Source organism: Saccostrea echinata, unplaced genomic scaffold (assembly GCF_033153115.1).
Source record: "Saccostrea echinata isolate AGI-Se365-2 ecotype Australia unplaced genomic scaffold, CSIRO_AGI_Sech_v1 ptg000075l, whole genome shotgun sequence".
Lineage (NCBI taxonomy): Eukaryota > Metazoa > Mollusca > Bivalvia > Ostreida > Ostreidae > Saccostrea > Saccostrea echinata.
The window spans coordinates 343,584-358,085 of NW_026889824.1; the positions used below are offsets into that span (position 1 = coordinate 343,584).

General features: G+C 31.9%; 1 protein-coding gene across 1 annotated transcript in view; it reads right to left on the reverse strand.

The window, feature by feature from the left end:
* LOC133176376 (mitogen-activated protein kinase kinase kinase 4-like) overlaps nt 1-14,502 on the reverse strand; it is a 204,342-nt gene that overhangs the window by 78,323 nt on the left and 111,517 nt on the right. The window contains exons 10-12 of the mRNA XM_061311501.1: nt 12,913-13,062; nt 11,055-11,216; nt 2,105-2,238 (exon numbers count right to left, since the gene is read on the reverse strand). Coding sequence (XP_061167485.1) covers nt 2,105-2,238; nt 11,055-11,216; nt 12,913-13,062 — 446 coding nt within the window. The remainder of the gene's footprint in view (nt 1-2,104; nt 2,239-11,054; nt 11,217-12,912; nt 13,063-14,502) is intronic.

Genomic DNA, 14,502 nt, shown 5'->3' on the forward strand with positions numbered 1-14,502 from the left:
GCCAAGCGGCGACTCTAAGTATTCAAATTAATGACATTAATTTTTTTTGAAAAAGATTAGCCATAAAATTCAAAAAGTAGGTCAAGGTGACCTACTTTTTAGTTGATGTACTTTGAGGACTCAAGATATATCAACTGACAAAGTTTGATGATCATAGGCCTTAAATTGTTCAAAATATGCCTCTTAATCATTATGAAAAAGAATGGCCACACAATTTAAAAAGTAGGTCATCATGACCTACTTTTGAGCCAACATGATATGAGGTCCTTAGATGCATCAACTGAGAAGACTTGATGATCCTAGTCCTTATAGTAAGCAAAATATCAACATTTTAATAAAATGTAATTTTTGGTCAACTTTGAAGTGACCTTGAGACAACGCCCTTTGCCCAAGGGTGATGCCTTGAACAATTTTTTAATCTACAACATATCCTCTTCCTTTTGTGTAAGTTTGGTGATAATCTGCCAGGTGCTTCTTGAAAAGAATATTTTTTAGCAACCAGTACTTTTGTTTCTATTTTCCTAATTATCTCCCCTTGTTTAAGGGTCACAATCCTAGTTTTAGTATAAACGGGAGCCCTTGGGCGAAGGATACCCTGTGACAAATTTGACAATAATTGGCCAAGGGGTTCTTGAGTTATGGCCCATATTCTAAAAAGTTTACACACACCGCACAAAAGGCCACAGCATAAGCTCTTTGAGCCTGTAGCTCAGAAGAGCTAATAATGATAAAATGTTTATACAGTATAATTTTTCCAAACCGGCTACCCCTGGTTCCATAAAATTTGGTTGGATTAGACAGAATCCGGAATGCAGGAAAAATGCAGGAAAATATTTGAAATTTAATTTCAGTGTTTTATTTACGAGTATAATATATAATATAAAAAATAAATTAAAAAATCAATCAATATTTTAGAGTTTAGAAATTAAAAGAGCATTGCATGACTTACTGTAGATTTTTCTTTTTTGTTCACAAAGTTTGGGACTTAACGTGAAATGTTACCGGAGTCAAAATCTACAGACTCATATATTGTAATATATATCACACAGCCCGGGTTTTGCATGTCAAAGAGCGCATTCAATATAACTATAAACACAACTATATACGATTTGATAAATATTGAATTGAAATTTTAATTTTTATGTAAAAATTTACGTCTTCCCTCCAATGTAATGGCGCTATTTTGGGATGAGAAGTTTGAGTTTCGATCCTGATTTATATTTTGATTTGCAAATCGTGTACCTGTATTGTATTAATTTTTTATTATACTGTGTGATATGGAGTTAAAAACAAGTTAAATGTGTAATTTTTTTTTAATTTACTTGTAATTTAATCTTATATTTTAAGTGGGCTGTGTCACCGCCGCGTTTCAGTTCGTCTCATGGCACTCATGTAAACACACGTTAGCGCATCTTCACGAATGGTGTTAATTGCTTTGAAGTAACTCAGGTTATTATGCGTGGCCGGATTAGAGGAAATAATTACCGTTAATTATGAGCAGTTGGGACCAGTATGGCCGTTCGGAATACAGAATAGACAGTATCCGGTCTACACAGAATTTTTTTCTAATATATTTGTTTAAAAAGTGCATAGGACTAAAATTTATAGCTGGAGTGGACAAAAATCCAGAGTACTCAAGGTCTGGATTAGACAAATTTTACTGTATAAACATTTTTATTGCTTTAAACTGCATTGCTGAAATTCATTTACTACTTCCTGTAGCATGATGCTACTTCTGGTAGCATTCAAACAGCAAGCAAAGGAAGCATTCAAATCAGCATTCAATTTGATGCTATAACAAAATTAATCCCCTGCACAACATTAAATCTAAGTTCCATTGGTTCCTTTATACCCGTGTTTAACCCCCACCCCTACCTCATAAAAATAACTTGAAAAAAAGAACCTTTGCAAAGACCAATATGCAGAGCTGTTTGTTGCACAATTACCTGAAAAAAAATATTTTTACAAACACATACCTTTAAAATCTTAATCCCTTGAAGAGAGGAGATCATTTCAGAAATAAACAAAGGGGGAGGGGGGCAGATATTTTGCAGCTTGTGCTTATAAATATACAAGTGAAACCCTTCAAAAGTTAGATACTTACTTTGGGCGCATGCCTCTTCCTTTTTCACATTTCTCAGTTACAAATGCCATCCACTCTTTGGCAAAGTTAACAAGTCTTTTGCTGAGTTTTTGCTTAGTTTCTCCTGTTACAAGTCTGGTTACTTCTCTAAGATACTGTAGTAACAAATTAAGTAGGTATTCAGTGGTGATAATAATATTTTTTGATAGAAATAGAACATCTTCAACAAATTCTTTAGAATAAAAGACTTGATGACATCATTTGGTGGCACCTATGGATAGTTACAACTCTAGTTTCAAACCACATGAGATTTTATAGAGTTTATATAGAGTGATGGAGTTTTAGAAGATTGACAAGGTATTTAACACATAAAAAAATTTAGGCAAAAAAATCTAAAATGTCCATTAAATTTTTACAGGTAACTGATTTTCATCTGCATAAATGTGTTGTAAATATTCTGTTAAATGTCCTTTCACGTTTTGAAATTCCACTTATAAGTCCTTGCACCCTTACAAGGAATTATTGATTTTCGAAAGCATGCAGTGATCGAAGCTTCTAAATTTTCAAAAAACAAAGAATAATTTTTTTTCACATGGAAGAATAAAGGGTGATGAAATGTTCATGAAGCAAATAAAAAAGGTTAATTAATGAGATCAAGTACCACATATTCATTGAAATAAATTACAATACATACATGTACCTTTCCCTCTCCCCAAATACCACGGTGAATTGATTCATCAGTGCATGTAAGTTAATACTTGTTTTATTGATAAATATTCCATGAGAGGACTAAGAAAAGGTGTGTCATTTTACATAAAATATTAACAATAGGCCAATGGGCTACAACACTCACCTAAGTCACCTTGGCCCTGCTATTCTCAAGATCTGAAGAATATTTTGAAAGATATTTTCCCTCTATATTCCTAGGAAAAATTTTGATCCCATACAGTGGCCCCACCCTACCCCTAAAAATCACAAATTAACCAATTTTGAATCAGATGCTAATATATTCACATTATTGTCACCCTGCTGTTCTTGAGAAGATTTTAAAGATTTTTCCTATCAATTTTCAAATTTCAAAGGTGCATGGAACAGAAATGTGTGTATTGTGTAACATTTTTATTGAAGAAAAGCATGGTAACTTACTACAGCAAAATTTGAAATTTTCAAGATTGCTGAAGAAAGCCAAGACAAGCTGAAATTTCATTTAACAATTTGAGTTGATTTTGTTAAAGTACCACAACAAAAGACATGAACTAGCGAAACATGCAACAATAGTTTCAGCTTAATTAACTTGTTTGCTATTGATATTCATAGATGATGGCAAAAATGAAGACACTACATGATCAATGAATTTGTATTTTGGCATTGGCATGTTTTGTCAGATCATCTTTTAGTTCCTGATACCATAGACAAGTACAAGTTACGCAATATACAATAATTAAGGCTATATGCTGTCCTCAGTTACTTTCTTTTACTTACCCATACCAAAATAAAGTACAAAAAAGTATACTTTAATGCTACTTTTGTACTATATAAATTTGTGCTTTTTAGAAAAAGGTCAGAAAAAGTATACTTTTTTTGTACTGGGCCAGATACCTCTAAAAGCTGATGACCTTTTTTTGTACTTTATTTGGACTTAGTTTTTCTCCACAGTACTTTTTTTGTACTTTTTAGGACTTAGTTTTTTTCCACAGTACTTTTTTGTACCTAATTTGGACTTAGTCTTTTTTCACTGTACTAAAAATGTACTTTTCTGGGACTTAACCTTTTTTGGCAAAATCGGTAAAATAAGGATGTATTTTTTATATAGCTAATTTGGATTTAGCTTTTTTCTCATTGCAGTGTTAAAAATTAATTTTGAAATTTCAAGCAGATTATTCAATGATTAAAAAAAAAATGTAAAGTGATGAAATGATATTACAATCTATGTATGATGTTAATACATAGTGTTTAAAAAAATGTGGAAAAAGACAGGGGGTGTAGAACACAGTTTTTATCAAATGAACAATTTGTTCATATAAAAATTATTAATTACATTATTCTTATGATTTAATATGGTTTTATTCTAATGTGAGCATTCATAATCCAATTATATTATTAGCATGAGAGTATAGGTATATGTATATTTGTTGCAGGAAAAGGGGGGATGAACATTATTGTTACAAATGCCAATGGTTTTAAGATTATTGATTCAGTTGAATAATTCATAGGGAATAAAATAAAATCTGTTATTGCTCCTTTAGTCTTCTCTCTTCACCTACGAAATATTTTAGTTCTGAAAATTAGGAAGGGGGGTGGGGGGGGGGATAGTCTTATATACATGTATCAATATTTTTATCATACAGTGTCCATTTTATGTTCAACAGAAGTCCTAAATTATTCATGTTATTATAATCATCAAGATCTAGTGAACCTTCTGTAAATTACATTGTAAATTTGAATAGTCTTGAGTAATTATCTCCCCCTCCTCTCTCTCTCTCTCTCTCTTGGGAAATACAAAAATGTAACATTATTTAATGGGAAATCTTCTACAATATTCTGCAAAGGGAATGCTATATATCAACATGAACAAGTAGTCCAGTTATATTTCACAACTCTCTCTCTCTCGTGTGCAAACCATGTTGATTTCAAGAGACACAGGTGTTTGTACTTAATGACCTTTGTTGTCTAGACTTGTGGAAACTTTTCACAATAAGATTTGGTGAATCTTTACGAAATAACCTATAATAGATTTGGCTATCATGGTAAATAAAACGGATTAGCATGATTAATGAGAAATACGGGCTAAATTAATAAAAGTAAAATAGGGTTTATAGTGTTACATATTTTAATAATTAAAAACGGAAATAGGAAGGCACGAATATAAATACAAAAGCTTCCAAGATGCACCATGCCCATCGTTTTATTTATCACAAGGAACTTCGTCATGTTTACATGTACATGATTTATACAAGTAGCATGTGCAAAATTCCATGCTGTAACAGATATTTCGACATTGAGAATGAAGACTGCCAGTTTTATTAGGATGTTTTAGCAGTTAACAAGGGCATTCAGAATTTCTTGTGGCTTTATTAAATAAAATAATTTCATTTTTAAAAAAAAAACAACAAACAAACAAAATGGCGACGACGATCATAAAACGAACTGGCGATCACGATGATGGTAAAGCTTCCTATCGAGTATTACATAGAAAACGGCTTTAAAATAAATTTGATGACTTAAAAAACATTATTACGGGAATTTTTGGTGTTTATATGAACTAATTTAGTAATTATTTATTTCCTTTTTTGATCACGTGATTCTTACGAAGTCTACGATTGGTCAACATCGAAGCGCGGATTTTTTCAGAGACGATTTGAAAATTGGTGGGATGGAAATGCTGAGAACAAAAAGGAGATAAAGAAGTCGGTAAGACTATATTTATATTTAAATTTTATATGTTGTTAGCAGGAAATGCATTTTACCACTTTAGAAATGTATTCAGTGGAGAATTTCAACGTAGATTTTACGTAATTGTGGACATTTGTGTCTTCGATTTCTGGTTTGTTTTGATCAGTATGACGATGTATATAAACTTAAGTTTACATACTGAAACATGCTTTTTCTCTGGCTCATTGTAACATGAATCATTTAGTTCCTTGACATATTCAATTCTTCAAATATTTCAGTATAATTCATGCAATAGGTTTATAATACAGTCAGCATTGGTCAGTATCTGGGAAAATTTACTGTAGCCTAGCTAAGTCTTGGCATGATAAAAATAAATACATATCAAATCTACTGAATTTTGTAAGATTAAAGTTTGTAAAAGTAATGGATGTTTGTTAAACATGTTAAAAGGGAGGATAGTTTGTGTGTTGTGGTTGGTAGTGGTGGTGGTGGTGGTGGGGGGGGGGGGTGGGGGGTTGAAGGGGTAGTAATAATCATGTGGTTGATTAAACAAGCAAAAAGTATCAGCATTTACATGTATCTGAAAAATTTAAAGTTGAACTGGATAGTTATACTGATCATCTTTCCAGGGTGAAAAGAACTTAAAAGGAGGGGGCTATATAAACATAATATTGAGGCACATGATTATTTTTTCTATTTGCTCATATAACATTAGGAATTCAGACAGGGATATCAAACTCACTTTACAATTTTTCAAAATCATTGTCAGGTTTAAAAAAAATGAAAATAATTAAATGTTTGTGTGTGGATATAATGCAGGAGAAGTTCTTAAACATTCAAGTTGCCTGATTTTTCTTTTATAATTTTCAGCAGTGCATGCATGTGTTTTTTGCCATGAGCATCTCACTAACATGCAGAGCCATAGGAAAATGCTTCAACAATTTAAGTGTATCTTATCATCAGCAAGTACATATTAATCTAATTTGATTTCTGTAAATTACAAAATAGACGTATCAAATTAGTAGTCTTGTCTGTCCTTAATATACTCATGCACTGAAAAGACTTATTTTAAAATTGTATAAGTGATAGGGATGATCGAGGGTTAATTTTTTGGATTTTCACATAAGAATTTTGAGTTTTAATTGGTTTTCAAGTTATTTGAATATTAAACTGAATATATGATTCTGCCATGTATTTAGCACAGGAATGCTGCTTTTTGAGAACATGTTTGATTTAAAACTGAAAAAAATATGCTTTGTTTATTTAACTTTTTCTGCAGAACCCAAGGAAAAGTACTTGAAGACTGAAATCATTTAGCATATTCAAATGAAGATCAGTGAAAAAATGGGTGACATTAACACTGCTATGCGGTCAAAGGTTAGTGCACCGAATTGTGTCAGCAAGAAAATTCAAACGGGAGGGAAAGATGGGATGGCTAGACTGTGAAGGAGCAGAGATGATCTGTGAGCGGATCAATCAGTGACATAACCATGCATTATAAGTTACTAGACTATAAAGGATCAGATCTTGTTATTTACAGAATTATAATCTTGTTGATGATTTAATGTTCCAATATATTCTTTAAATTATTTATGGAAGATTAGTACTGAAAATAATGAATAATGTAATGAAGATGTGGAGGTTCATGTTTCTGAATTTTGATAAAAGCTAGCATTTAAGATTTTTGAATTGTAGCTAATATTTCATAGAGATTTCCCGATTTCCGGTTTCTCAGATTTTTTTCTGATAAGCTGAATTTTTTTCCCTATACTTCATATTTTTGTTAAAATTTCATGCTTTCAAAATACAATTTTGTACTTTTTATTGGTTTTATTTTAGTAAACCTGAGCTTAATGGCCATTTTTGAGGTTTTTCATTGTTCTTTCAAAATAATATATATGTATTTAAAAAAAAAAGGGGGGGGGGGGGTATTTCCTATATATTTCTTTTTTTTGGTGGGGGGGGGGGGGGGGGGGTGCTTTTTCCCTACTTTTTTTGTACCAATTAAAAAGTATACATTTTTCGTACTTTCATTTAATTTTGACATTTTATTGTACTTTTTTAAGCATCAATCTGAAGAAGTACTATTTTTATACTTTTTCTGCATACATTTTTGTACTTTTCTCTGGAAGTATACTTTTTTTGTACTTCATACATTTTTGTACTTTTTTCTGGAAGTATACTTTTTTTGTACTGGAAGTATACTTTTTTTGTACTGGAAGTATACTTTTTTGGTACTTCATACATTTCTGTACTTCTTTCTGGAAGTATACTTTTTTTGTACTGGAAGTATACTTTTTTTGTACTTCATACATTTCTGTACTTCTTTCTAGAAGTATACTTTTTTTTGTACTTTTGTATGTTAGTTTTAAGAATATACTTTTTCTGTACTTCCAATTATACTTTTTATGTACTTTTCTCAAATATAGAAATGTACCAAAAGTATACTTTTATTATCTTTTTTTTTGTACCCAAGAACCTAAGTTCTCATAAAGCACAAAAAAAGTATACTTTTTTTGACTTAATTTGGAACGACCAAATCCCTTGTTCCAAATTTAGTCGAAAAAAGTATACTTTTTGTGACCTTTTTTTGTACTTTTTTTCCGTACTTTATTTGTACTTAATTTTGGTATGGATACTGCAATATATTTGTAGTGGAATTCATTTTACATAGTGGCTAACTGTACTTAACAGTTGGCATTGTCTATGTTAATCCAAGCTTGTGTTGCTGGAAATTACAGTGAACTTCCATACAAAGGACTGTACATGATGAGAATCAATTTTGGCCCCCATAAATGTATTTTTTAAATGTGATTCAGGTGTGTTAAACTGTTTTTATTAGTAGAAAAATGAAATTCTAGATATTTTAAATACATTTGTCTCATTTATATGCCATTACTGGTCTATTGTAAATGATGTCAGAAATGAAGAAGTGTTTGAAAATAAGCAATTTTATACAAAATATGTTAAAATGGCAGGGCAAGGTGAACTTCATGATGTCATATTTCTAAATCAATGGCATTTTGATCAAATTGAAAATCATGAATTAATGTCACAAAGTAAACCTATAAATAAAGTAAAATTAAGATATTAATTTTAAGAGGCCATTTGATACATATTATCATATATAATTCTTTTCTAATTGCTAAGCAAAAATTGGGAGAAAAGTATGACCCCTTGAGTCAATTATTTTTTGACTGGAACTACATTGCATAAGGTATGATTTATCATGACCCTGCTGTTCATGAAAAGGTTTCTAAAAATACTTCTTATACATATTTCAATATAAAACTATTATCCTCTATCCTATCCCCTGGGGACATAAACTGTACAAACTGAGTCCACACTATATAAGGAAACATTTACTTAACTTGTCTTTTCTGGACAACAGAATATTTTTAAATAGTGCCACCAAATTTTCACTACAGCATATTTCTCAATTTTCTCCCCTTGAAAGGAGACTATGCCTCTTCATTTGAACAAACTTGAATCCTCTTTACCCAAAGGTGTATTTTTTGTAAGTTTGTTTGAAATTGGTCATGTGGTTCTTTAAAAAATGTTAAAATAGGTAAACTTTATACAGATGACACACAACAGGCTGCAGACAGATGGATGCTGAATGCTCTCTTATCAGACAAGCTTATTTAAGCCTTTGGTTCAAGTGAGCTAACAAATATTCTTAAACTCTATCACATAATTTTTGGAAGTTTAATCTTCACACTTAAAACACCACTCTTTGATATATTTAAACAATCTAGTCACATGTACAACACATTTATAAATCTTCAAATGATCAAGACTTGTATCTAAATTAAATGATGAGATTTTTGAATAATATATGTTCCTCACATGATTCTTGCATGAAACATGCACAAATCTCTTACTTTTCTCACACATTTGCTAAACAGTTTACACAAAATGTATTGAGGCCCCATAGTTTACACAAAGTGTGACAATGTTTGCATGAATCTGCACTGTTTACAGAAAATCTACATGGTTTGACTAAAACGAAAAGTGCATGATCAAGTCACACATTTTAATTGAGGCAGAATGTTAAAAGGTTGGTATTTTAAAACATTATGAAAGTAAAACAAATTATCACTCTTTTGTTGTTTTAAATTTGATTTTCATTGGTGCCTTGAGAAAAAATTAAATAATTGGTTTTAATTTTCATGAATTATTATAAATGTACAATATTCAATATAAAAAAAATATATTCAAAATAATTTTTATGGTAGATAAAGAACTGAAAATTCACAAGTCTAGAAGTATTGATAGACAATTTTCAATCTACCAAATTTGGAAGGTTACATATCTGCCGATTTTTAAACACAAATACCCCTGGGCTCCATAACATTCTGCTTTCAATATTGTTAGTCAAGTGCCTGTTATCAGAGTACAGTGGTTCCCGTTTTATCCAATAGTCAAGTTGTCAGCCTAGTTTTATCCGAATAGCCGAAAATTAGAATAGCCGATTGCTCCATACCGAATCGAAAGATAGATGTATAGAGCTACATGTATTGATAATACATCGTAGCAAATTTCAAGCTTGCACTTTCGTTTTCTTTTGACATGTTTACTTAATGACTTTACTAAAAATAATTCATTTCACTTACTTATGAATTTAAAATGAAATTTTTTTTCAAATAAATTGACGTATAGAATATATTCTTTGATAGTTATTATCATCTTTCTTCAGCACATGTTTACATTCCTTCTTCGATGGTCGCCATTTTTGAAACGGAAGTAGACTAAATGCTTGACTAATAACCGTAAACTATTTTTCCCTAGATAGATTGTAAATTAAAAATAAACAAAAATATTAAATATATGTAATTGTTTCATTTTTATCTGTTTCTTTAATACGGTTACGTATTTTATACTGTGTGTGAGTTTACCAGTCTCGTTCTTGTCTGCTGAAGAGAGATTTTGAGAGCCATGTGGAGAAAGATGGTATGAATTTTGAGACGTATTTTTATAGAACGGGTCATTTGTGATTTTTACCATAAATTTTGCACTGAAAAGTGAATAAATATTAAGCCAATTGACCAAGTTAAATGATTGAATAGGTTTATTTCATTATCCAAGCAAATTTTCATACACAAGCTAATCAGTTCAACAATTAAAATTTCACGCCGAAAAAATTGCAAATAATTGTCATAATTAACAAGTGCATCATTGAACCCAAGCTGATCACCACAACTGTAATCAAAACATATCTATTTACTATGCCCACTATTGACACAGGTAAGGTGCCTGTGTGCGTCCAGGCGTAACTAATCCCCTCATTGTCATACTCAAGCCAGTCAAGGTGATTGGTGTCAAACTGTGTAAACAAAGGCTTCACATACGAAGTTGGAGGTGTGAACAAGGTGCTGATTATCAAAAAACACTATGATAGTCCAAATTTTTGTATCGGATAAAACGAAATTCCAATATTTTCTCATCAGAATATCAGGTGAAATTATTAATAAATATATAAGAAATGGTTTTGTGCTCTGATATTATATTGAAATAGCCGAAATATTCGTTAAACCGCTATCCGATAAAATGGAAGCCACTGTATTAGAGACTTTACCTCAAATCCAAAATTATATCCTTTAAGCATTGTTTCTCTGTATAAGTTTAGAAGGTGGTTTCTTTCATTGTCATCAAAATTTGCCATATCTTCACAGTAAAACTTGTCATCCACTTGCTTTATAGCTTGAACAACTCTTTCTTGAAGCTCCATGGCAGATCCCTAAAATGAACAACAACCTTGATTCTGCAATATACTTATTAATAACAAAACTGAATTTTTAGTAAGGATGTATTCACCATTTCAAAAGAATTGATCTATAGGAGAGAACAATTTCACGGAAAAATTTTATTTAGGTCAGTATGAGTGACATATAGCATGATGTATATTTCATCATCTGCTTATAGTTTTTTTGACATTCTATCTCGGTAGCAAAATGGAGATGAAATGTCAAGAAATTTCACAACCCTTGAAACAAATTATTGTACTTTATTCAAATGGAGAAAAAATGTCAACAATTGCAAGAACTGTCAATAGATCTCTGGCTTCTGTGTATCGAATTGTCCGTAAATTTCAAAGCACTGGATTGGTGGAAAACTTGCCAAGATCGGGCTGGCCTCATCCCATTGACAGTTGGGAATATTGGAGGCTCCAGAGAATTGTAAACAGAGATCGGAGAACACCCTTAGGAGAAATATCTGCACGATTTAATGAAAACAGAACAACATCAGTGTCTCAGAAGACTGTCAAACATAGACTTAAAGAAAATGGCTTTACTAGAGGTATGTATAAGAAAAAAGTTGTAATTAAAAATGTTAACCGAAAGAAGCACCTGTCGTGGTGTAGGGAGAAGAGGTGGTGGGATGTGCAAAATCAGTGGTCAAAAGTGATATTCAGCGATGAATCTCAGATATGTGTCGATGAAAACAATCGTGTTTATGTTTGGAAAAAAGCAGGTAAGGGTTGGAGACCTGACTTGGTGCCATGACAAAATGGCTGCAAATTCAGCATTATGGTGTGGGGGTGCGTTTCAGCTGCATCAGAACCTTGGGTCGAGTGGAAGGGAACATTAATTCAGAAAAATATATAAACATCTTAGATACAAACCTCTGGCCAGTTATGGTGCGGCATTTCCCACACAGAAGTTATCTTTTTCAAGATGATAACTCTACCATACATCATTCTTGTGTTACACAGGATTTCATTGCCAGAAATCAAATAAAGAACATGAGATGGTCTGCACAGTCTCTGGACTTAAATATCATTGAAAATGTATGGCTTTATATTAAAAAAAAAACTCCAGTCCCAGATGCTCAATATAAATTCCGCAGACGAACTTTTCCAACACACACTTAGGATATGGCAGTACATCAACGTAAATTATGTCAAAAACCTTTATCATTCTATGCCAAGAAGAATACAGCAGGTCATCAGGTTAAAAGGTCATCTTTCTAAATATTGAGGTAAGTTATTTTCTGGTTTTATCCTAGTCAGTCAGCTGTCAAGACGGTTTTTCGCAGGAGTTGTCTCTCTTGTGTTGGAAACGTGACGCCATCTTTTTCTCAACACTTTTGTCCCCTTACTGTATCTGTGGATTTTTTTTTTTTTTACAAGAACTATAATGCTAGTAGTAAATAAATAGCTGACTACTCGTAGATTTATTTACATCTTTAATGAAGCTTCAAAGCAGGCAAATTTGGTTGCTGGCTCACATATGAATTTTTTTTAGAGTTCTGCTTTCTTATCAAAGGAAATAGTCACTGATTCTGATTCTGATATTTTACATAATTTCTTGATGTGTTAGTATACATAATAAGATTAGTATTTCAACACTATCTAAAGCTTTCTCATAAAGGATGTTTGTTATATTTCCCTGGCACTACCTCTTGATCTGCTGTAATTAAATGATAATGTATACCTTTAATTCTGTTAAAGACTCTGCAATGGCTTGATGACAAGAAGTCTGCTCATTTACTAGTTGTACTGTTTTTCCCATCAAAGACTCAAACTCCTTTCTTTGTGCACTAAGCTGAGATGAATGAATCACAACAAGTAGTAAACCTTCTACCTATAACACACAGAAGATATAATGTGTTATACAATGTCACTGGCTGTTGCAATACAATAAAACATCTTTTATTTTATGATATTCAGAAGTTTATAAAAACTAAAATTGTCCTTAAAGGACTAATACCCACATAGGGCAACCTTAGAATGTTCTATTGTTAAAATGATATTGTCCTAATGTTTAATGATAGAATTTGTTCTGTGGTATTGGCAATGTAGCAAAATAAACACAGGTGATAACTCCAACTCAGTGCATTTACTATGAACTATTAAGAGAGTTCTGAATGTCAACATGGCGTTAAATTGGAGGCAAAAAAATGTTGAGAAAATGAGTTGAATTTTCGTCTTTATATGGATTATTTTTTAGGTTAAAAGGCAAATACAATTTTAAAAAGGTTTTATGATTAATTTGGAAGTAATTTTCAGTGCAACTCTTTTTGTATTCATCAAAATCATTTTGAAGCAAATCCACCTGAGTTTGCTACATTGCAACTACATTGGATGTATTCTAACTGTGGTGAGGGCTTGTCCTGAGACAGTTATTCTAAATAGGGCAACCTGAAAAAGGGCTCATTTAAAAAAAACTAAAACAAGAACTCCACCATCTTGCAAAAAACAAGAGGCCCAAGGGCCATGAATTGCTCTTCTGATAAATTGTACAACCAGTATCACTTCTATTTGAAGCCTCTAAGTATCCTGTATATTTAAATAAAGCCTTGAAATTCCAAAAGTAGGTCATCATGACCTACATTTTAGATAAAACACTCTCAGAACCCAAAATGATTCTAAGCCAATTAGTACCTGAGAGTAGGTCATGGTGACCTACTTATCACTTGTCATTCTCCGAGGGCCCAAGATGCATCAACTAACTAAGTTTGATAATTCTAAGCCAATTAATACCTGACATATTTAAATAAAGCCATTAAATTTCAAAAGTAGGTCATGTTGACCTAGTGCTACTTTTTAGCTGGCATACTACGAGGACCCAAGATGCAACAACTGACAAAATTTGATCATTCTAGGCCAATAAGTACCTGATATATTTAAATAAAGCCATAAAATTTCAAAAGTAGGTCACGCTGACTTCAATCTAATTAAAATTAGATGTTCCAAATCTGCTACCGCTTCTCAAACATCTAACAACATCCCGTTAGGGGTCACGTCAGAGCGACCTTTCGATTATGAATAAACAGAAAAATTTTGGCCAATCAGATTCAACCTTCTGTATACGATTCTAAAATTAGTTCCACGGCAACATCTTAACATTATTGATGCTCAGTAGACTGTCTTACGTTGAATTAAATTAATTTTGGTATAAATTGAACGTATAGTCCGCCAATCTGGTATTCTTACCTAAATAATGCAAACGAAAATGCACAAACTACATGTATACGTCTATATATCGCACATGTCACATTCATATTTATCACGGTCTTTACCA